The sequence below is a fragment of the Myotis nattereri genome (assembly GCF_964212035.1).
Source record: "Myotis nattereri genome assembly, chromosome: 9".
In the NCBI taxonomy this organism is placed as follows: Eukaryota; Metazoa; Chordata; class Mammalia; order Chiroptera; family Vespertilionidae; genus Myotis; species Myotis nattereri.
In genome coordinates this window covers 66,166,423-66,190,313 of record NC_138084.1, presented here as the reverse complement: position 1 = coordinate 66,190,313, position 23,891 = coordinate 66,166,423, and the positions used below count along the sequence as shown (strand labels likewise).

General features: G+C 39.7%; 1 protein-coding gene across 2 annotated transcripts in view; it reads left to right on the top strand.

The window, feature by feature from the left end:
- Positions 1-23,626, top strand: part of TRPC6 (transient receptor potential cation channel subfamily C member 6) — a 110,140-nt gene extending 86,514 nt beyond the window's left edge. For both annotated transcript variants that reach the window (XM_081098136.1, XM_081098137.1), the window contains 7 exons: positions 1,844-2,108; positions 3,408-3,603; positions 4,612-4,815; positions 6,791-6,865; positions 18,906-18,971; positions 21,013-21,088; positions 21,873-23,626. In XM_081098136.1, coding sequence (XP_080954262.1) covers positions 1,844-2,108; positions 3,408-3,603; positions 4,612-4,815; positions 6,791-6,865; positions 18,906-18,971; positions 21,013-21,088; positions 21,873-22,024 — 1,034 coding nt within the window. In that variant the 3' untranslated portion in view covers positions 22,025-23,626. The remainder of the gene's footprint in view (positions 1-1,843; positions 2,109-3,407; positions 3,604-4,611; positions 4,816-6,790; positions 6,866-18,905; positions 18,972-21,012; positions 21,089-21,872) is intronic.
- The last annotated feature ends 265 nt before the right edge of the window (positions 23,627-23,891 follow it).

Below are 23,891 nucleotides of genomic sequence, written 5' to 3'. Positions count from 1 at the left end.
TTCATGTCCAGTTTGTTTGTTTTTGTTTTGTTTTGTTTTCAGATTCCACATATAAGGGACCTCATACAGTGTTTTTGTCCTTCTCTGTCTCACTTAGCATAATGTCCTCAGGTCCATCCATGTTTCACATATGACAGGATTTCCTTCTTTCTCATGATTGAATAATATTTCCTTGTGTGTATATCACATCTTCTTTTATCCATTCATCCATTGGTGGCACTTTGGTTGTCTCCATATCTTGGCTGTCGTGAGCAATGCTATAATAAACAATGGGAGCGCATAAAAAAACAACAAACAAAAAACCCCCAGTATACATTTGAGTACCATTTCCATTTAAGACATATAGATTATTTGAAAGCAAGGGAATTGTGGGAATCTCTGAAAGGGCCCTCAATAAATGACACTACTGTTTCCCACCCAGGCTTTGAACTAGTTGAGAAATAAAACAAAAAGTTAATATGGAGGTCAGATCATCACATCTACTACTGATAAAGTTCAGGGTAGATGACATAGTTTTGAGTCCTTAATCCACGGGCTCAGCAATATTGAACCCCCAGAATTAGGCAGACATATCTTCAAATTTCCAAACAATAATGGTCAGGACAGTCCTCCCCTAAGAGGGGTATGGCAGCATGTGCCTGACCATGTGAGCTTCCTCCATGGAGGGCCAGAGGAGAATTCACAAGAAAAGGAGGACAGAGCTGAGCCAGGTATGCTCAGTTATCCACCCCAAGTCAAGAGTCTGATAAGTCATTCCACCTCCCCAGGGGAAAGTGACTCAGGATGGAAATAGGTTCAGTTATTTGCCTAGGGAAAATCCCTTCTTCTAGAAACATGGAGTGGGAAAAATAGACTTCCTCTGTATACTTATTTTAAACCCTCTGATAAGAAATCAGTTAACATGTTCATTGATATCTCTACCAGTTATTGGCTATATCACATAAGGATTTGTTTTTTTATTATTAACTTGCAGTATTTCTTTTACCATTTAACTACAGTTTTTAATATACAGAATTTTATAAAGTTAAAGCGATCTGTATGTTTATTGTAGTACTTATATTCAAAGCACTGTGTTATATGTTCTCAAAAAGAAAACTAATCCACTTCTCAGCAAGTAAACAAAGACACATTTATAATAATATTTTTCCTTTTTATTACACATTGTTTTTGCATTTTTCTTATGATGCTTTCTTAATTGGGTTTTTGATGACCTAACATAGTAATATATATAATTATATCAGGTCATCAAAATTAATAAATGCATAATTGCTCATTTTTATGATGAAAATAGACTTGAGTGACCCATAAAATTACTTTAGTAAATTTAAATAACTACAAGTATTCCACAAGCCCCAAAACAGATAATAGTGTTATTATAGTTTAAGATTAAATAATAAATGCTACCATTTATTTAATGTCAACTACTTTCTAAACATGGAATGTGTATGTTTTTGTATTGAATTCTCACAACAGATTGAGAGCGATAGAAGTGGTATTATCTCATTTGCAAGGACAGGAAAATAAAAACTAAGAGAAGTTAAATAATTTGTCCCAGCTTTTCTAGGCTACCTACTGGAATTTTTATATATACTGAGTTTGTAGTTTGAGCACTTAACCATTATGCTATTCTCTTATGGAAAATTGCCAGCAAACCAACTAGGAGGGTCATTTTCTCAATAAATTCACTAGCTCAATTAGACCTGACGCTTAAAGAAGCCCTTTAAGAACAGAGAATTCCATCGGGAACTAGATTGCTAATGTAATTACATTCTTAACCAGAAAAAGTTACTTAAGTAAACAGCTTAAAGAAACTCACCGTAACTCGTGTCTTCTTTTTTCCTAGCCAGGATAAAGTGGGACCCCTCTGATCCTCAGATTATATCTGAAGGCCTTTATGCCATTGCTGTAGTGTTAAGTTTCTCCAGAATAGCTTATATCTTACCCGCAAATGAAAGCTTTGGACCTCTGCAGATATCACTTGGAAGAACAGTAAAAGACATCTTCAAGTTCATGGTCATCTTCATCATGGTGTTTGTGGCCTTCATGATTGGAATGTTCAACCTCTACTCCTACTACATCGGTGCAAAACAAAACGAAGCCTTTACAACGTATGTGATCTCAGATGTTTTGATGATGGTGATTACCGATGAAAGAAATATGAGCTTAAATGATTACAGATTTAATAAATCTTGTGTAAAACAAAACGAGACCTTCATGATGTATATGTTCTCAAATGTTTTGATGGTGAAGATTGCAGATTAAATGAATGTTGGCTTAACAGTGTTTGCATATGTTCATCGGATAAATAGTGCTTTGATTTTCCTCTTCAGCAAAATGAGATTTGTAAATGAGTTGAAAGAACTAAAAAATATAAGCACCTTCCTAATATAAAGTGATAATAGCTAACATTTTTAGAGCCAGGTACTATACTATGATTTTATTATCTCCATTTCACAAAAAGAGGAAGCTAAGGTTCAGAAAGTTAAATACCTTGCTGAATGTTGTTGCACAGCTGCCAGCATTTGGAAAAGCTGGGACGTAACCCCTTGTCCACTGACTTCAGCATCTGTGCTCTTAACTGCTGGGGTGCTGACTGTGAGCACAGCTGCTTTCCTAATTTAATTTGTCAGATCATATTGAGATCTGAATTATCAACAGTGACAAGAGTTTTGGCTTATGTTCACCATAGACACCCATGTTAGTTTGTTTTTAATAAATATGTTTGGAATTGATTACACAAATATTAGGTCCTCAGTGTTACAATCAGAAGCATCAACTGGAGCATAACCTATTGTTACCCATATTTTTGTGAAGTGCGGTTTATCAGATAAAATGAACAAACAGGCTTAGCTTTGCTCAGTAATTATGCCTAAAGTACTGAAATACCTACCAAGACATGTCAGTGATTTTGATAACAGTGTATATCTGTAATAGTATATGTTTATATTGTCATATTTTCCTTAAGACACATACTATTGTTATCTACTCTTTATTGCATATAAGTGGAAGTATACATGAGCAGGAAACTTAAAAGGGCTCTAACAAATTGAACTGTTATTATTAAGCAATACATTTAACACTTTCATTGCCTAAGCTATGGATTATTTAAATGTTAACATTTGTAGTTATGAAGTCATGTTAATAACATTTATTGAGTACTTATTATGTGCCAGATATTGTGCTACATGCTTCGTATGCACAATATTATCTCATTCTTGCAACAATCCTGGAAATAAAAGTTATTGTTCCCATTTTATAGAAAAAACTGAGGTTTAGGGAAGTAAAGAGTTTTTTTCATGACTACCTAATAATTTGCAAAGACATTAAATTAACTCACTTTTATTATGGAACCACTGTCAGTTATTTATATTCTTCATTATTTCCTTTCTCTATTTTTTTTCCCCCAGAGTCGAGGAGAGTTTTAAGACACTGTTCTGGGCTATATTTGGACTTTCAGAAGTGAAATCAGTAGTCATCAACTATAATCACAAATTCATTGAAAACATTGGTTATGTTCTTTATGGCGTCTATAACGTTACAATGGTCATTGTTTTGCTAAACATGTTAATTGCAATGATCAACAGTTCATTCCAGGAGATTGAGGTATAATCTCTATACCTTTGTGTACTCTGTGCCTACATGTTTTAACTGTTGTGTACTCTGTGCCTACATGTTTTAACTCAGCAATGGTGATGAAAATCTAGACTTCTTTCCCTCTTTTGTTCTTTCCCTGTTTTATATAATTGTTTGACCAGTAAGCTAGTCTTTGCTTCCAAATGTAACATCAGTGGATGTGTTGGGGGAGTAAGACATAAGGAGGAGAAATGCTGTCTGATTCTTCATTGTTAAAAAATTTAGAACTGCTATATCAGTTTTAATTTATATTTTATTCAAAAATGTATTGCTTATGAATACCACTGCTATCCAAATCTTTTTGTATGTTTTTTTAAATCCTCACTCAAGTATATTTTTTCCATTGATTTTAGAGAGAGTGAAAAGGAGGGGGAGAGAGAGAGAGAGAGAGAGAGAGAGAGAGAGAGAGAGAGAAACATAGATCTGAGAGAGGCACACCAATTGCTTGCCTCCTGCCCTGACCAAGTATGTGACCTTGACCGAGAATCAAACCCGGGACCCTTCAGTGTGTGGGCTGTTGCTCTAACCACCGGTATACTAGTACACAGGCCAGGGTCTCCAAATCTCTTTGAGTGAGGTTCATAATTGACCTTTTCTCAAATTTAGAATGATTATAAATTTTTATTACAGAAACCTCGGCCTGTGAGTTAATCAAACAAGTCATTTGTTGCAGAATAAAAGAGTGACTAATTTTTATAGTGCTTTTTAGAATGTAGGAAAATACATTTATACATTCCAGTGTATTTATAAACACATGCAGATTTTGAGATCTGTAGTCCTGTTAGCCTGATAAAATTTTAGACATATTTAGGAGAGTGTTTGAGTAGAACCACCCTTTGAAAAAGTCTTGGAGCAGTCTTTGGGGTCTGGGAGTGTTTGCAGGCGTCATTACTTTAGCGAGGCACACAGTGTTGGAGATATCCCAGTGACTTTGTTTACGCATCTCCTTGCCGAACTGTCATGTGTCTTTTTGTATAGGATGATGCTGATGTGGAATGGAAGTTTGCAAGGGCCAAACTGTGGTTTTCCTACTTTGAGGAGGGAAGAACTCTTCCTGTTCCCTTCAACCTGGTGCCGAGTCCGAAGTCTTTGTTTTATCTCTTACTGAAGCTCAAGAAATGGATTTCTGAGCTGTTCCCGTGTCATAAAAAGGGTTTCCAGGAGGATACTGAGATGAACAAGGTAATTTGACTTGATAATTGTTTATTGTATTTTAAAATGCTGTGGCTATTTAATTTTTTTGAAATATGTTTTGTTTATTTTTTTTAGAGACAGGAAGGGAGAGGGAGGGAGAGAGAGAGAGAGAGAGAGAGAGAGAGAGAGAGAGAGAGAGAGAAAGAGAGGGGGAGAGAGAGAGAGAGAGAGAGAGAGAGAGAGAGAGAGAGAGAGAAAGAGAAAGAGAAAGAGAAACATTGATTGGCTGCCTCCTTCACGCCCCCGACTGGGGATCGAGCACACAACCTGGGCATGTTCCCTTACTGGGAATCGAACCACTGACCGCCTGGTGCATGGGTTGATGCTCAACCAACTGAGCCACAATGGCCCAGGCAAATACTATGGCTGTTACAACTACTGTAAAAAGAAGCAGTCCATTATAAGATGCCCATTTATTTCTTATGTAGTTAGTTAGCTCAGCATGGTCTTTTGGCTTATGTCTGTTTAACAGGAGCACATTCGACATGTCCTACTTAAAAGAATATAAGAAAATTTCATGAAATGTGACTAAAATAATGTAATACATTATTTGGAGCAGATACTGAAAGGAAGAGCTTTTCTGGGGCCCATTTTTGCACTTGTGGCCATTTGTCTCTCACCTCACTTTCAATTTATACAGCTGGGCAAAGCATCAGTAGCTGATTATGACTTGGGGGAATTTGACTCTTAAGTAACTTCTACATTGGAAAGTTCAGAAATCAACTGCTCACCTGCATTATGGGAGACTAGGCTTGCAGTAAGTAGTTGAGGAAAGAAAAATGTAAGGGTACTAATTGGAAACAAGAATCCCATGAGCCAATGCAATCTCAAGAAACCATAAAAGAAGTATATTGCTTGGATGAAGGGCTAGGAGGATCACAGTATGTTCAGAAATGTTTAGAGCACATGTGGAATGTTGTATATAATTGTGTGTGTCGGTGGGGGGCGGGGGGTGGGCGGGTTACTCCACGCAAAAACCCCTGCTGGGTGCAGAACTCTACACCCCGGAGGACTAGAGGCATCTGGAGGAGGAGTACCTGGATGGGGACAGGTGTGGCTAGGATGTCAGATGATGGGGGATTCAAGGAACTGGCTATTTCACTGGAAGGAGGACTGAAGGGGAACATGAATATCTTTTGAATTCTCACTTTTGACTCGGAAGTACATTTGTTTTGTTTTTGTCCCTTCAAAAATAGGAAGAGAGGCAATAGATGATAGTTGCAAATAGTTCAATTTTAGGTCTGTGTAAAAACAAACTTGTAACAAAACCTGCCCAAAAGGGTGGTGGGCTGTCTTATGAAGAAATAAGACTCCTATCACTGAAAGTAATCAATATGCCGGACGGCCGACATTAGAATACATATAGATCTTCCTACACTGGTGGTCAATTAAGCCAAATGTGTAAAAGGTCCTTGCAATTATAAGATTTTGTCATTGTATAAAAAGAAAACATTCTAATTCCTGCTCCATTTGCTACTTGGGGTTCTCAAGTGAATAATAAACTCTCTGAGCTCTATTTTTATCAACTGCACTATGGAAATAAAGGTTATATCTACATTAGGAAGGTCAAATCAAGTCAGTATGCAAAAGTGCTTTGAGAATGCCAAAGCCCTTTTTAAATATCATTACTTTTACGATTATTTTGTGTTAGAATTTTGGAAAAATATGCCATTTATGCCATTTTTCCAGATGTATAACATAGAACTTAGTGGGTTGAGTAGCAAAAACTTTCCTTACTTAATCACATTGTGATTAGAGCTGCGATCTGAGAGAATTCCATGTGCAAAGGACATGTCTAAGCACTTACCAAAGGGAAGACCCCAATAAGAGTATTTTTCTCCCATTGAAATCTGCTAGAGGGTTAGCCCAGACGGCCTTTAAAATGTGGAATAAAGAAAGAGTAAAATTGGCTTTGTAATCCCAGATGTACAATTATGCTCATTTTGTTATCTCTCTTTAAAAGAGAAATGAAGAAAAGAAATTTGAAATTTTGGGGAGTCATGAAGACCTTTCAAAATTATCACTTGACAGAAAAGAGGTAAGATCACCTTTAAAAATATGAAGTCATGCATAGGCTTATCCTTTCAGAGAAAAGAATAAATGTTCAGAAGCAATTTTTAGAAACAGACATTAGACACATTGAAGAATTTAACAATTTTAACAATGCCCAAAGAATCTGCTACTGAGAGCTGGAACTAAAGCTATGTTCAAATAATCAGCAAAAGGAATGATGTGTTTATTTAAGATATATTAGACACATATTTCTTATGGATGATGGGATATAGGAATGATGGAAAGGAGGAGAAAGTAGAAACAGAGGAAGCCATCAGGGACTGATGGAGCTGGGATTAAACTAGCGGCAGCTCGGGTGGAGAGGATGCACAACCAGAAGAGCCTCCTCCTTTGTCAGTAATCCAGAAGCTGTCGAAAAAGGCACCATGAGAATTCAGTGACTGTTGTTGATGGCACAGTTCACAGTGAGCAATGTGCCTCAGACATGTGCTCCCCAGTTTGGAGTGGCAGAACCCCCAATGATGGGAACATTTGCTTCCTTCTTGTACCGTGCATATAGAGGTGCAAGAAATGCTTCTTGATACAGGGAAATTATACATGAGTTAATTAGGGGAAGGTCAGTGGACCAGGAGGATTTGCATTCAGTTGGACATAAAAAACCAAATCATGGTATTTTACAAGACAGTTGTTTTCCCCCCGCCCACTTCACTCTCCAGGGGTGGGCGCTACAGGGCTGGTGCTGGGTCTCAGTGATTTTTTTGGACTTTTTTGTGGTAGTGAGATGCAAGATGACAGTTTCACTTCCAGCCATCACACCCACTTTTAGACGCGAAGAAGGAATAGGGGCAGAGGAAAAGTGGGACATGCTAGCTGACTGCCACCGCTCTCAGAAGTGCTCCCAGCGATTCTTGTTATATCTCATTAGCCAGAGCTATGCTACAGAGTCACTCCAGGGGACACAAATGCTGAAGAGGGAGGCTTTTTTGTTTTGTTTATACATTATGTTTCCTCCGCCAACACAGTAAGAATATCCATAAGTATTGATACAGGAAAAACATTGAACTAAGTACTTAGAAGATTGGGATCTCATCACATCTCTGCCTTTTTAGCAATTCATTTAACTTCTATAAACTTCAGTTTCCTCATCTGTAAAATAGGGATGATCAAGTTATACAAACGCATCACACAAGACTGTTAGGGAGATTACAATGGTACTTTGTAAATTACAAACACTATGCAAGCGTAAAGTACTTGTTATAGAGAAATGGCTCTTTTGGTTATTTGGGTATAAATAATTCAATAAATATTTTGCAAAACCAGGTCAGTGTAAGTTTGATTTTACAGTTTTCCTATAAGAAACTACTTGTGCTAAAATTAAGATGAATACATGACACCCCAAATCATCAGACACATATGAGAAAAATTCAAGGGGAATCAAATGCCTTTGTTTATGATAGAAATTATAGTATCTCTCAAATCAAATGATATTATTTAGTATCTCCAAAAATCTAGAAAATTAAATTTTATTGTAATAACCTGAAAATACATTTTATATATATTTACAGATGTGTATTTTTATTTTTTATTTATCTTCATTGTTGAAAGTACTATAGATGTCCCCTTTAATTTCCCCATTGACCCCTGCCATCCTGCTCCCACTGTCTCCCTAGACCTTCACCTCACTATTGTCTATATCCATGGGTTATGTCTATCTATAATAATAAAAGTGTAATATGTTAATTAGACCGGACATCTTTACAGACGTCCTTCCTTGCAGACAAAGCCGCAGTGGGCGGGGGCAGGGGGCAGCAGATGCGGGCCGGGCCAAGGCCCTTGCATGAATTTTGTGCATTAGCCTCTAGTATGCATATAAAATTCTTTGGTTACTCTCTTCCCAAACCTCCCCCACCTTTTCCTCTGAAATATGTCAGTCTGTTGCATGCTTCAATATCTCTGGTTCTATTTTGTTCATCAGTTTCTTTTGCTCATTAAATTCCATATGTAAGTGAGATCATGTGATATTTGTCTTTCTATAACTGGCTTATTCACTTAGCATAGTGAAATCTAGGTTCCTCCATGCTGTCTCAAAGGGTAAGAGATCCTTCTTTTTTACAGTTGCATAGTATTCCATTGTGTTTATGTATCATAGATTATTTTTTTTATTATTCATTCATCTACTGATGGTTACTTAGGCTGTTTCCGGATCTTAGCTTTTGTAAATAATGCTGCCATGAATGTTTTATATCTTTTAAACAAGGCTTGGGTCACCTTATACTTTCCAATAGCACATCTTTTAATCCTAGATTGAAACAAACTCTTTAAGAGCAATGCTAAGCATGTGGTATCTGACCCTGGTGTGGATTAACATGTTGATTCCAATATCAGTTAGTCATCTAGAGATTCTTTTGTGTAACTATTTATTGTGGGAACCATGGAGTTGTGCCATTCATCCCTTCTTGCAGGAGACAGCTGCTCCAAGTGTGGTCAGCTGACAGCCTTCAGTGCAGCCTCTTTGGGACCCCCTTCAGCATTCCCCCAGGGGCCATGCTCTTCCGGTCTTGGGCATCTGTGGTCATCACAGGACGCCTTTGGGAGCAGTCTTAGAACTGCGCTCCCTGTTGGGCTGGCTGACTTTCCCAGACAATCTGTTTACCTTCCCTCTTTCCCAGGGGAGCTGAGCCTCACAGCCTGGAAGCTTTTCTGTCTTCTCTGGCTCCCACTCCCCATTATCTCTCACAGGCATAATTCTAAAACATTTCAACCTTCTAACTTGGTCTTCAAGTTTAATTCCTGGGGGACCAAATCAACACAGTGTGTAATATATTTGCCCTTGCCATGTAAGCTTGTGATGAACTAAAGTTGAGGCACATTTTCCATAGCTTGCTTTTTTGTGATACATGAACAATACATCTTCCTGAGAAAATGTTTTTTTTTTAAAGCAACTATGTATAGTTCCAAACATGTTTGCCTATTGGTGCTGAGTTGGACTCTGATATGTGCTGAGAAAAACTCTCATGGTTCTTTCTTCATTACTCAATTCACGTGGCTTTTGCTTATTCTTTTTCATGAAGTCTCCATCTAAAACGACAGTTTGTATTTCACTCGGTTCTTCTTTTTGAGTCCTTGAAGGTTAAGGTGGTTAGGTTGCTCAAAGGCGCCCTTCACATCTGCTTCAAGTACACCATGGACATCAGTAAGATGAGTCCTATAGATACAGTCACACCTCGTTTCTTGAACGTCTCCCATCTCAGATAATTCTGTTCTCCACCAAGTTGTTCACAGAAAATATGTCTCAGTTGTGGACCAAAACTTTAGTTTTCAACCTGACAAGCCTTTCATGCTGACACCTCAGCATGACAAAAAGCATCTCTCAGGCAACAAACAAAGGAGAGACTGCTTTTGTTGCAGTGAAATCCAATGATTAGCACGATTTTAAAACATAAAGAGCGTTAATATTGCTAAGGGTGTGAAGTGCTCACAAAATAACAAACACAGGCAATTGAATAGGTAGAAAAACCATTGTTGATTGGATAAATGAAAAGCAGGTAGACAGTAATAGCATTTTGGAGGTAGTGAGGTATGAAAAAATTGTTTACGGCTAATAGGAGATGGTTTTGATAAATTTAAGAAAAGAAGTGTTTATTTCTAGATTAAACAGAACATCAGATATGTACTATATAAAAGAAAGGTTAAAGCAGGAAATCATTTGAAGGTCTGGAATGGATTAATGCAATTTACATTATTTCTAATGGCAAAAAAATGATTCGGTTTTCAAACAAATCACTTCTCCAACAGCCTTCAAGAACGAATTAAGATCAAGAACCCAGATCTCAGTATATACTTTTTGAAACAAAGTAAGCAGACCTGTTAATTATTTTTGACCATATCCTCCTGAAAGTCACTGACGTCGGTGGTTGCTGGCATGAGGGTTTCAGATATGCATTCTGAAAGGATGCTGTAAATTAAAAGCTGATCCCTGCCACACAGTGTTACATGTGTAACCTGAAATGCCAAGCAGCTTCTTGAATAGCTGCTGTGCTCTAGCTCCAGAGCAGGTCACTTTCCAGTTGTCACTTTCAGGGTCGGTGTTTACACCTGTGCAGCCAGCAACATGGGGAAGACATGCAGGTGTTTACACCTGTGCAGTCAGCAACACGGAGCAGACATTCAGGTGTTTACACCTGTGCAGTCAGCAACACGGAGCAGACATGCAGGTGTTTACACCTGTGCAGTCAGCAACACGGAGCAGACATTCAGGTGTTTACACCTGTGCAGTCAGCAACACGGAGCAGACATGCAGGTGTTTACACCTGTGCAGCCAGCAACATGGGGAAGACATGCAGGTGTTTACACCTGTGCAGTCAGCAACACGGAGCAGACATTCGGGTGTTTACACCTGTGCAGCCAGCAACATGGGGAAGACATGCAGGTGTTTACACCTGTGCAGCCAGCAACATGGGGAAGACATGCAGGTGTTTACACCTGTGCAGTCAGCAACATGGAGCAGACATGCAGGTGTTTACACCTGTGCAGCCAGCAACATGGGGAAGACATGCAGGTGTTTACACCTGTGCAGTCAGCAACACGGAGCAGACATTCGGGTGTTTACACCTGTGCAGCCAGCAACATGGGGAAGACATGCAGGTGTTTACACCTGTGCAGCCAGCAACATGGGGAAGACATGCAGGTGTTTACACCTGTGCAGTCAGCAACATGGAGCAGACATGCAGGTGTTTACACCTGTGCAGTCAGCAACATGGAGCAGACATGCAGGTGTTTACACCTGTGCAGTCAGCAACATGGAGCAGACATTCAGGTGTTTACATCTGTGCAGCCAGCAACATGGGGAAGACATGCAGGTGTTTACATCTGTGCAGTCAGCAACATGGGGAAGACATGCAGGTGTTTACACCTGTGCAGCCAGCAACATGGGGAAGACATGCAGGTGTTTACACCTGTGCAGTCAGCAACATGGAGCAGACATGCAGGTGTTTACACCTGTGCAGCCAGCAACACGGGGAAGACATGCAGGTGTTTACACCTGTGCAGGCAGCAACATGGGGAAGACATGCAGGTGTTTACACCTGTGCAGCCAGCAACATGGGGAAGACATGCAGGTGTTTACACCTGTGCAGCCAGCAACATGGGGAAGACATGCAGGTGTTTATACCTGTGCAGCCAGCAACATGGAGCAGACATGCAGGTGTTTACACCTGTGCAGCCAGCAACATGGGGAAGACATGCAGGTGTTTACACCTGTGCAGCCAGCAACATGGGGAAGACATGCAGATGTTTATACCTGTGCAGTCAGCAACACGGAGCAGACATTCAGGTGTTTACACCTGTGCAGCCAGCAACATGGGGAAGACATGCAGGTGTTTACACCTGTGCAGCCAGCAACATGGGGAAGACATGCAGATGTTTACACCTCTGCAGTCAGCAACATGGGGAAGACATGCAGGTGTTTACACCTGTGCAGTCAGCAACATGGGGAAGACATGCAGGTGTTTACACCTGTGCAGTCAGCAACATGGGGAAGACATGCAGGTGTTTACACCTGTGCAGCCAGCAACATGGGGAAGACATGCAGGTGTTTACACCTGTGCAGCCAGCAACATGGAGCAGACATGCAGGTGTTTACATCTGTGCAGCCAGCAACATGGGGAAGACATGCAGGTGTTTACACCTGTGCAGCCAGCAACATGGGGAAGACATGCAGGTGTTTACACCTGTGCAGCCAGCAACATGGAGCAGACATGCAGGTGTTTACACCTGTGCAGTCAGCAACATGGAGCAGACATGCAGGTGTTTACACCTGTGCAGCCAGCAACATGGGGAAGACATGCAGATGTTTACACCTCTGCAGTCAGCAACATGGGGAAGACATGCAGGTGTTTACACCTGTGCAGCCAGCAACATGGGGAAGACATGCAGATGTTTACACCTCTGCAGTCAGCAACATGGGGAAGACATGCAGGTGTTTACACCTGTGCAGCCAGCAACATGGAGCAGACATGCAGGTGTTTACATCTGTGCAGCCAGCAACATGGGGAAGACATGCAGGTGTTTACACCTGTGCAGCCAGCAACATGGGGAAGACATGCAGATGTTTATACCTGTGCAGTCAGCAACACGGAGCAGACATTCAGGTGTTTACACCTGTGCAGCCAGCAACATGGGGAAGACATGCAGGTGTTTACACCTGTGCAGCCAGCAACATGGGGAAGACATGCAGGTGTTTACACCTGTGCAGTCAGCAACATGGGGCAGACATGCAGGCGTGTACACCATGTGCATCAGTCCACATGCAGCACAAACATGCTATTTTAGCATTATTGATCTGTTTATCCTGGGTTGAGTGAGACGTGGCAATGTTAAGAAATCAGTTACATGTCCAGGAACTCTATCCTTGAACTTTTAACAAGTCAGAGGCTATCTTTTGTTGTTGTTGTTAATTCTCACCTGAGGATTTTTTCTCCATTGATTTTTAGAGAGAGTGGAAGGGAGGTAGAGAGGAAAAGGGAGGGAGAGAGAGAGAGAGAGAGAGAGAGAGAGAGAGAGAGAGAGAATAGACACATTGATTGATTTTCTCCTGCACTGGGACTGGGAATCGAACCTGCAAGCCCCGTATATGGCCTCGTCCGGGCATTGAACTCATGACCCTTTGGTGCTAGGAGCTGACACTCTAAATACTGAGCCACCGGCCACGGCAGAGGCTATCCTTTTAATCCTGTGGTGAAACAGTCACAGAAAGGAGTGGTTTCAATTTGTCACTTTCACCAGGACCACTTCTCTGGGTGAGTTTGTACAAGTCCCCAGCCCTCTTCAGGCCTGTTGAGTTACAATCTCTGGCAATGAGGCCTGGAAACTGGTATTTTAATAAGACCTCAGGAGGTTTGGATGCTCATCTGGGTGTGGGAATCACTGAGTATTTCATTCCCTGAATAACTTAGTCGTGATCTTGGGCATGTCAGTAAAAAGCAACCTTTGTAAAGTATCTCCAGAATAAATGAACAAGATTAAAACTAACCATGAAATAGGCGCAAAGCCACAAAGCAGATATTTATGACTTTTGTATAATAATAACAGCCACGGACACTTGTAGAACACCTACTGTATGTCAAGCTACATATTCTACGTACCTTATCTCTATAATCCTCACATTAGCTCTAGGAGGCTGGTGATACTATTTTCCCTATTTTATACACAAAGAAGGTGAGGATTAACAGAGGTGAAATGACTTGCTCAAAGTCCCATTTCAGACAAGTGACAAAGCCAGAATGCAAATTCACATCTACTTGATTCCAAAGCAAGAGGCTTGCGGACTCTGTACCCCATGGCTTCACGTCACATCTGCATTTCCTGCTGACTCATATATTGTCTGTACCTTTAAGCTCATGGTTTTGCTCCGGACCTCAGGCATTTCAGCTGTGGGGGATGGGAGACTCTCAGAACTGTTGCCATGTCCAACCACATAATAATTTCCAATGACTGAATGAAGCATACTTGTTCCTCTTAATAAATAACAAACAAGGCATTGAGTGTTCCTCACTCTGATTGTACAAAGAGTTGGGAAATGTTAATTAACTAATTATTAGAAAACGAACCAGAGAGAAAACATAAAGAATACAGGAAATGTGGTAGAAGGTATTTTAAAAACGAGAGGCAATGAATCATTCAGAATTGGAGTGTAGCTTGGCTGGTGTGGCTTAATGGTTGAGCATTGACCTATGAACCAGGAGGTTACACACAGTTCAATTCCCCGTTAGAGCACATGCCCAGGTTGCAGACTCTGTCCCCAGTGTGACGTGTGTGGGAGGCAGCAGATCAATGATTCTCTCTCATAACTGATGTTTCTAACTCTCCTTCTCGCTTCCTCTCTGAAATCAATAAAAATATATTTTAAAAAGGAATTGGAGTGTGCATTTGTGCACTAATCTGTTATAAAGCTTTTATCCAATGCTTCCTGCTTCTACTCAACCAGCTTCCCCTCCCCACTCCCATCACATTGTACTTATTAATATGATCTATACTTATCCAGATCCCGAAGGTTTGAATATTATTCATATTGCAAATTGAATTCTCTTGACTTTCCAGTTTATTTCATTAGTGTGCATAGAAACAATTATATGTTAGAATTTTCTGCCACCAAGTGGTAATGATGCTTCTTTGCACATTGGGTAAGTTCCTCCTTACATACTGTTTGTTGGATTATTCCCTTTTAACCTGTGTTTATTGCATACCTGTTATGTATTTAGAAATGGGTTAGAAATTTTTCTTAAAAATGTTTATTTGTATCCACATTCATGTCTCAGATTTAGAGCAGCACTAGTCACATAAAAATGTTCCAAATAACTTTATAAATGTTTAGTCATATACCATTTCACAATACCAGTGGTTTCCAAACAGGGGTGGTTTTGCCCTCCCCAACCCCCACTGGCATCCCCAGGGCACATTTGTAATAGAGGCATTTTTGTCACCAGAGAGGGTCACTGTTGCTGTCATAGAGTGGGTTAGGGGGCATGTATGCTGCTAAACATCCTGCAATACACAGAAAGCCCCCACAATAAAGAATTTTCTAACCCAAAGTGTCAAAAATGTCTGGATCGAGAAACCTGGAACTCAGTCCACTGCCTCCACACCTGGGAGAGCTGCAGGTTAGGCTGGAGCTGTATGAACACAGTGTAACGCCGGTGATTGACTCTTCAAGATCTGCCCTCTGGAAAATCCACAGTCATACACATTCTTAAGTGAACAGAATACTGTTTTCTGTTTTCCTGGCACTGTTACTTCCTCTGTATCACCCAGTGTGCTGCGTTGTAAGGCATCTGCCTCGTGGCTTAAAACTAATTCACTGTATTTCAGATGTCTCTTTATCATGTAGTTGAGCTGCAACCTACTCGTTCATGAACCCAGAGAGTTTTGTACGTGCCTTGTATAGCAAGGTGTCCAGAAACCAAGTGAGGTCCATTAGTGACCCAACAACACTTCTTCTTTCACTTATTTCACCAACCAGCAATGCTGAGCACTTGCCATCTGCTGGGCAGTGCTGGCACTAGGGACATTGGGATGAACTAAAAAGTCCATCCTTCTATAAAGCCTAGAGAATGCAGATAATACACATGGAACTAAGCCAGTGAATATAGTAATTGTAAGTCGTGAAGTATGTTATGAAGGAAACAATCAAGAACTATTTTTCATGGTGTGGGCAAGAAAAGCTTTCCGATAAGCTTATGTTTTAAGCAAAAATCCAAAGGGTGAGCCATGGCCAGTGTGGCTCAGATGATTAGGCATTGTCCTGTGCACCATAGGGTTTCTGGTTCAGTTATTAGCCAGGGCACATGCTCAGGTTGCAGGCTCGATCCCCGGTAGGGGGCATGCAAGAGGCAGCTGATAGATGTTCTGCTCTCACATTGATGGTTTTCTTTCTCTCTCCCTTTCCCATCCTCTTTCTCTAAAAATCAATAAAAATATTTTTTAAAAATCCAAAGGTGAGAGAGAGCTCGTCATCCAGGCAAAGAGCCAGGAAAAGAGGGTTTTAGGAATTGGAAACAGCAAACACAAAAGCCTTGTTAGAAAAGAGCAAATGAAAGAAGTCCTGTGTGACATTACTATAATACTAAGTTTTTTTGTGTGTTTTTTAAAAGGATTATCTCCAAGGGCATGGTGTGTCGTGGAGCTGCCTTAATTGGGGATGATTTGGCATCATCCCCAATCAAGTATCAAGGACCACACATTTGCCTTCAAAAAATCTATAGGAAGCAATTTTTTTTTTTTTTACTTTCCAATTTCCATGAACATCCATGGATGTACTGGTAGCCTCTAATAAAAAAAATGAGCACCAAATTAATGATTTTCAGAGGTTGAGAATTCATGAATAGTTGGTAAAGGATGTGCAAAGATTCCATTGGTCTGGACCTTTTCTCTCTGTTTATGAACCTGTCCTTACTCTCAATGTTTTCTCATAAAAACAGGGATGAAAGTGAGCTTGAACCTGGCCATCACATTTAATGATGTCCTTAAGGTGTAAATTACAGTTTGAAAGCCAGAAATAATTATGGCATTATAAAAAGAAACGAATAGTTATATTATTTAAAAATAAAATATATCGCCATAACCGGTTTGGCTCAGTGGATAGAGCGTCGGCCTGCGGACTGAAAGGTCCCAGGTTCGATTCCGGTCAAGGGCATGTACCTTGGTTGCGGGCACATCCCCAGTAGGGGGTGTGCAGGAGGCAGCTGATCGATGTTTCTCTCTCATCGATGTTTCTAACTCTCTATCTCTCTCCCTTCCTCTCTGTAAAAAATCAATAAAATATATTTAACAAATATAATAAAATAAAAATAAAATATATTGCCCTGACCGGTTTGGCTCAGTGGATGAAGCATCAGCCTGCGGACTGAAAGGTCCCAGGTTCAATTCCAGTCAAGGGCATGTACTTTGGTTGCGGGCATATCCCCAGTAGGGGGTGTGCAGGAGGTAGCTAATCGATGTTTCTCTCTCATCAGTGTTTCTAACTCTCTATCCCTCTCCTTTCCTCTATGTAAAAAATCAATAAAATATATTTTAAATAAATAAATAGAATATATTAAAGTTATATTATTAAAATAGGCTTAAGCTTGCATCAATTTCACACATTCATTCATTAGAAGAACTTGAAGGACTACAGAGGTTACTAGATCACCCCCTTCATTGTCAGAGACATAGTAGAGAGTTTTAGCACCTTGCCTAGGGTTACACAGCTAACTTGTAGCAGAAGCAGATTTGCGTCTTTAGGTCTCTGGCAGGTACTCTTAAGAATCTAAGCTGCCTCTCTTTGGTCAGTTTGGTCAATTGTGTAATTTTACCTTAATGTTTTTCAAAGTAAATATAAAATAATGTAATACTTTACTGATATCTTTTTAGAGAGGGTGAAGAAAAAAGAAAATAGATTTGTGAAAAAAATGCTATCTGTACTATCAAAATTAAAAATTGTTTTTTATGGATTTTGTCAGCCTTGTAACTTTTTTCCTATTACTATAATTCAGCTAGACCATCATTGTTTATGTTCTTCGTTAGCACCCATAACTTAGCACAGTACCTTACATATGGAAGACGCTTAATACATGCTTGTTCGGTGGATGGATGCGTACATAGCTGTTTTAATTCAGTATGCAGGCATTTAAAGATCAAAGCTGTAGTACTTTCAGCAATAAAGATGAATTTTAAAAAATAAAAGTAAAGATCAAAGTATTGAAGTCAAGGATTTTAACGGAGTCTCATTGAGCTGTACCTATAGCAACTTAGATGTCATTGGGAAATATCTTTGAAGACAATCTTAAAGTTTCTCATCCCCTGTAAACAGTTGTGTACCCAAAGCATAGAAATTTGGAGCTGCTCTGTTTCACTTGGGTTATCCTTGTTTTTCGTAGAAACATATTTTTCTCTTTAGAAAGTGACTTGAAGGATTCTTTAATTTCCTCTTAGCATGTTAACATGGTATGTTAAAACCTTTGTTGCAGATTGCTTTAATTTTTCGTTATTTGCCCATTCAAGCAAATATATTACTTGAAAAGTGCTTCCCAAATTGGATACTATTACACATCCTAAAATTTAAATGGATTAATGAGTGTTTTCTTGGCACCTGAATTCTGTCCCACAACAGTCACATCTTGGCATTTCTCAGGATCCCCAGCTTTTAGTCAATCAGGATTTCTGAGGTGATCACCATTATTTCTCCAACTTGTTTGCCTCTTCCTCTGTCACAAATGTGTCTGTGGGAAGTTTAAAACATGATTCTCATGACAACATGATTGATGCACAGAGTCTAAAAGACTTCTCAGATGACCTCTAATAGCCATTGAGAGACTGAACACACCTTAAGTGTCTGTGATTTGTCTTGGAAGATAGAACAATAAGCAAGTGTAGTTAAAATGGTACTATATATATCTACATATCTATATATTCATATATAGAGATGGATACGTTTATTTATATGTAAAACTGTTAGTTCATTTACAAATTTAATCATATTTTTAAAAACTTAGATAAGAATCAATTTATAATATTTTTTTTCCAAATTGCAGCTTGGTATAAGAGGCTCAGAAGATTTCCAGTTAAATAGTTTCAATAATCCTCCAAGGCAGTATCAGGTAAGCATGAATTTTTAAATAATAAGACTAGTTATTTATAATATATAGAATTTCAAACCATGCAATTCTTTAAGTGAAAATGAATATTTTTCTCAATATCAAAATAATGTATTCATTCATCAAGTATTTATTGAGTAACTACCCTGTACCAAGCACTTACTAAGTACTGGAAATACAAAGGTAAACAAAATAGATGAAGCCCTGACATCGTGGAGCTTGGAGTCTTCATGCTCATTGTAAAAAAATCTACCCTTATTAAAATCATAAAGGGGAGAGTAAAATCCACCTCAAACCCTACCACTGAGGAATAAAGATTACTTACTTTTGCTGAATATTTTGCCAGATGATTATATACATGAATATAATTTTACACTTATTAATATTACTAGTGGCCAGGTGCACAAAATTTGTGCACATTAAAAGAGAATTAATTAGAGGAAATATTTTAATATTGTTATTTGCCCTTTCTCTATAATAGAAGTGTCAGAGATGAAAGAACATTAGTAAAATGTATATGAAAATCTCCCTCCTGTCAGAGTCTGGGGCACTCTGCAGGACCCAGAGTCAAGTCCCCGCCCACCCACATGCACCTCAAAATCATGCAAGACCCAGACCCCACCCCCATCAAGCCCCACAGGGCGGGGGGGCACAACCTTAGGTCCCCCAGCCTGGCCTCAGGTCCCCTGGCTCCAGCGTGAGGGTGCGAGGGCATGAGGGCGCAAGGGTGTAACGACCATTGCATATTAGCTCTTTATTATATAGGATTATATAAATGTATGTATAATATATAAATGAATTAATAATACTTATGTGATGAGCAATAGTTTTTCATTTCATAAAACATATTCATATTGATTTTAATGGGTGTATAATATTCCTTTGTACAAATATATGATAATTTATTAAAATAATCCCTGCCCTGGCCTGTGTGGTTCACTTGGTTGGAGCATTGTCCCAAACATCAAAAGGTGGTGAGTTCAATCCCTGGTCGGGGCGCGTGCAGAAGACAACCCATTCATGTTTCCATGTTTCTTTCTCTCCCTCTCTTTCTCTCTCTCTCTCTCTCTCTCTCTCTCTCTCTCTCTCTCTCTCTCTCATTAATTAAAAACAAAAAACAACCCTGGCTGGTGTGGGTCAGTGGATTGGGCATCGACCCATACACCGAAAGGTTGCTACTTCAATACCTGGTCAGGGCACATGCCCGAGTTCCGGGCTCCATCACCAGTGGGGGGAGAGGGGGCACGCAGGAGGCAGCCTGTGATGTTTCACCTCACATCAATGTTTCTCTCTCCCTCTTTCGTTCTCTCTAAAATATCAATAAATATATTTTTCAAATAAAGTAATTTAGAATAATCCCTTATTGATGGACATGTAAGGGTTTATGTTTCCACTATTATGTAGCATAACATGATTATTTATCCATGAACCCAATTACACCCTTGGAATAAGTTCTTGAAAGTGGAATTTTGCTGTCTACCATTTCCTTTTGGGCTTAGGTAACTTAGCTATATCTTCACACAGGACTTCCTGCACATGTGCTGAGCCTCCTACTTTTCATGAAAAGTATGTAGTAAACACACATCCTTATGGAAGAAGCCCTGGTACTGGAGGAACTATGACATTGAAACTGGCCATTCATAACTTAGAAAGCAAAAATCAAGGCTGGCTATGTCTTTTGGTAAGGGAGGGGAATAAACATATGAGTTTTCCCCCATTTGCTTAATTTTCCATTTCCACTGGCAATGCTGCATACCTTTAATCTGTCCACTGAAGGCCGTGTCTTGTCCTAATACTTTTCAAGTAAAATACAAGCAATGAATCAAGGATTAGCTATTGGTTTGGAACTTGCTCTTTTCTGCAGAATTAATTTTTGAGTCATTAATTCAGATGATTTATGGATTCCTTGGCAGGTAAATCATCTTCATCTTTGATAGCAATCACTCCTAAAGTGCTTGGAAAAGAGACAATGACTCAAATTTATTCCAGATGAGAGATTTGTCATCAACATAAAGCTGAGATGGGTTTTTTTTTCTCTTTCTAGAAAATCATGAAGAGGCTCATTAAAAGATATGTTCTGAAAGCCCAGATCGATAAGGAAAGTGACGAAGTGAATGAAGGTGAGCCAGGGTGTGGGCTTGATGCAGAACCGAGAGAGGGCTGGAGGGAAGGGCCTGGGAAGAGTGAGCTTCAAGAAGAGAATAATAGATACAAAGGCAGAGCTGCCTCAAACAGATTGTCAAACTGCAGCGGGAAGGCCGGGGAGGGTTGGGGGGCAGGAGGTAGGGGGGTAAGAGATCAACTAAAGGACTTGTATGCATGCATATAAGCATAACCAGTGGACATAAGACATTGGGGGTTAGGGGAGGCTAGGGGACTGTCTAGGGCGGGGGGATAAAATGGACACAGATGTAATACCCTTTGTAATACTTTAAGCGATAAATAAAAAAAAAAAAAAAGAAGAGAATATGGGTTCTCACCAACTGCAGATACCAGTAGGGCCTCAGGCAATAGGCTATGTCTACATAGTTGAGGGCTGATGCCACTAGTTAGATAAGTAAGGGTTGTTTTGATGGAGGGCTTGGAGGGAGGAGGAAGTGCTTAGGAAAAGTGAGGGGCTGTTCCTCCCAAACCCCCAAACACTTGCCACCAATTTTTTCCTTTAATTTACTCTCAGAGTAAAGTAAATTATAACTTTGCTATAATTTTTTTCTATAGTCTTTTCATTACCTGAAATTCGTAGCTGATAAAATAGAAACCTGCTTGTTGGGAAATTATTTCCTTCAGAAGGATTCAACATACAGATGTGCATGGAGTTGAGACTGATTTCACTCAACCCCAGAACTGCTAGTTACTCTGCGTTACGTATTGACAGTATACTTGTCACTCTTGTTTTTTCCAAAGGGGAACTGAAGGAAATTAAACAGGACATCTCAAGTCTCCGCTATGAACTCCTGGAAGAAAAAACTCAGAATTCAGAAGATCTAGCAGAACTTATTAGAAAACTTGGGGAGAAATTACCATTGGAACCAAAGCAAGAGGAAAGCAAGAGATAATGCAAAGACTCCCCTAAAATCCATATTTATTTGTCCACTTGAGATCATATTATTTTCTGATTTATTTTTTTAAGTGACAATGTGACCACCTTTTAAACAAGAAAATGTTCAAAGATAACTTGGGTCATGCTATCATCTAGGACCCTAACATTTAATATTTTTCATGGGTAAATGTCATCATTCAGGCTAAATAGTGCAGATTACGATGGAAAGTCTGCCAGTCGTTTGGTGCTTGTTTTACAAACTGCTTTCTGGGTGTAACTTGTGATGGTTTGATTGCTGCATAGTATCTGCCTGGGAATCACTGCAGCTGGCAGGGGTATTTCCCCTGATGGTGATTTCAGGCACCTCCTTGCCTGCTCTGCGGATCCCCTGTAACCTAAAGAAAAAACCATCTGTGACCATTTAGAGAATGCTGTTTAATCACCTGTCCTGCTTAGCCCCCACAGAAGATGATTGATAATGTCTGTGCAAAATGAGGTTAAATCTTTCCTAAACGTTTTGATTCATCTCTTTAAAAACATTATATTTACCATGAAAAAGTACTTCCTCCACTGAACCCTGGAAACGTGCCTCAGGTGTTGTGTGTGTGTGCGCGCGCGTGTGTGTGCATGTCAGGTGCATGTGTGTGTGTGTGTGTGTGAGTGTGTGTGTGTAGGAAATGCTCACTCTATTTTCTTTTGCAGTCTATGTAAACCCTCAAAAGCTCTTTACATTATAATTTTTTTGTTGTGACTAAACAATTGTGGTCATTCAGTCCAGTTAATAGCACAATTTGGGGCCATTTCTGAGGGCCTTTGCAGGTGAATTCCTAGACTTGGCATCAAATATAAAGGGGGAAAAAAGTGCTGAAGGAACTTGCAAATGCTTATCTCTTATGGTCGTTATGTTCTACCCTCCTCTCACAATATATGAAACAGAAGTTTACATTCGTGTGCATTCACCAGGAGGTTATGACTGATGGGTGATGTGAGGCAGCAGCTCAAACAAGGAAAAGAGAAATGAAGGGTCATCTGTTCAACTTCCCAAAGGCTGTCAACATTTAGATCAGTGGTTCTCAACCTTCCTAATGCCACGACCCTTTAATACAGTTCCTCATGTTGTGGTGACCCCCAATGTAATTGTTATAAATTGAACATAATTAATCACAAAAACAGTATGTAATTATATATGTGTTTTCCGATGGTCTTAGGCGACCCCTGTGAAAGGGTCGTTCGACTCCCAAAGGGGTCGCAACCCACAGGTTGAGAACTACTGATTTAGATGATGCTGGGCATTAGCTGAAAGTGCAGCTTTAAATTCAATAAAGAAGGGCTTCAAATGCAAAAATGCAACTTCATTTTAAAACTAAAATGTCACAGAAAATCTGTTCAGTCCCAAATTTGACGGAATTTAAATCAAAGGACTTTTACGTAACCAGCAGAAAATATAGCTGAAATTTTGTACTCAGTGATTTTGTATTTGTGGGTATTATTTATTAAGTTATTTACTGACACAGAAAAGGTCTGTTTTCAAATGTTTCGTGACAATATTGAATCAGAAGTTGCAAAACTCAACCTCATACCAAATGCATTATCAGCTAATTAAAATAATCCAACATCCACAAAGCTTGTGTTGTGCATGCGCCAGATGGGCCTCCGTGCCCGGAGTCAGCGGATTTTCCTCAGAGAGCAGCTGAATCGGCACCTCTTCTCATTTCTTTTTCATTGAAAGATGTAAAGAGCACCCCACCATATTTTAAGAAAGGTTTTAGAGAGCTTAACTGAAGGCACAGTGTCAATGGATTGTCATGAACACAACCGTCCCTCATACGTCTCAAGACCCCCGGTTTTAAATCCTGGATTCACACAGCAGCCAGCTTAACCTT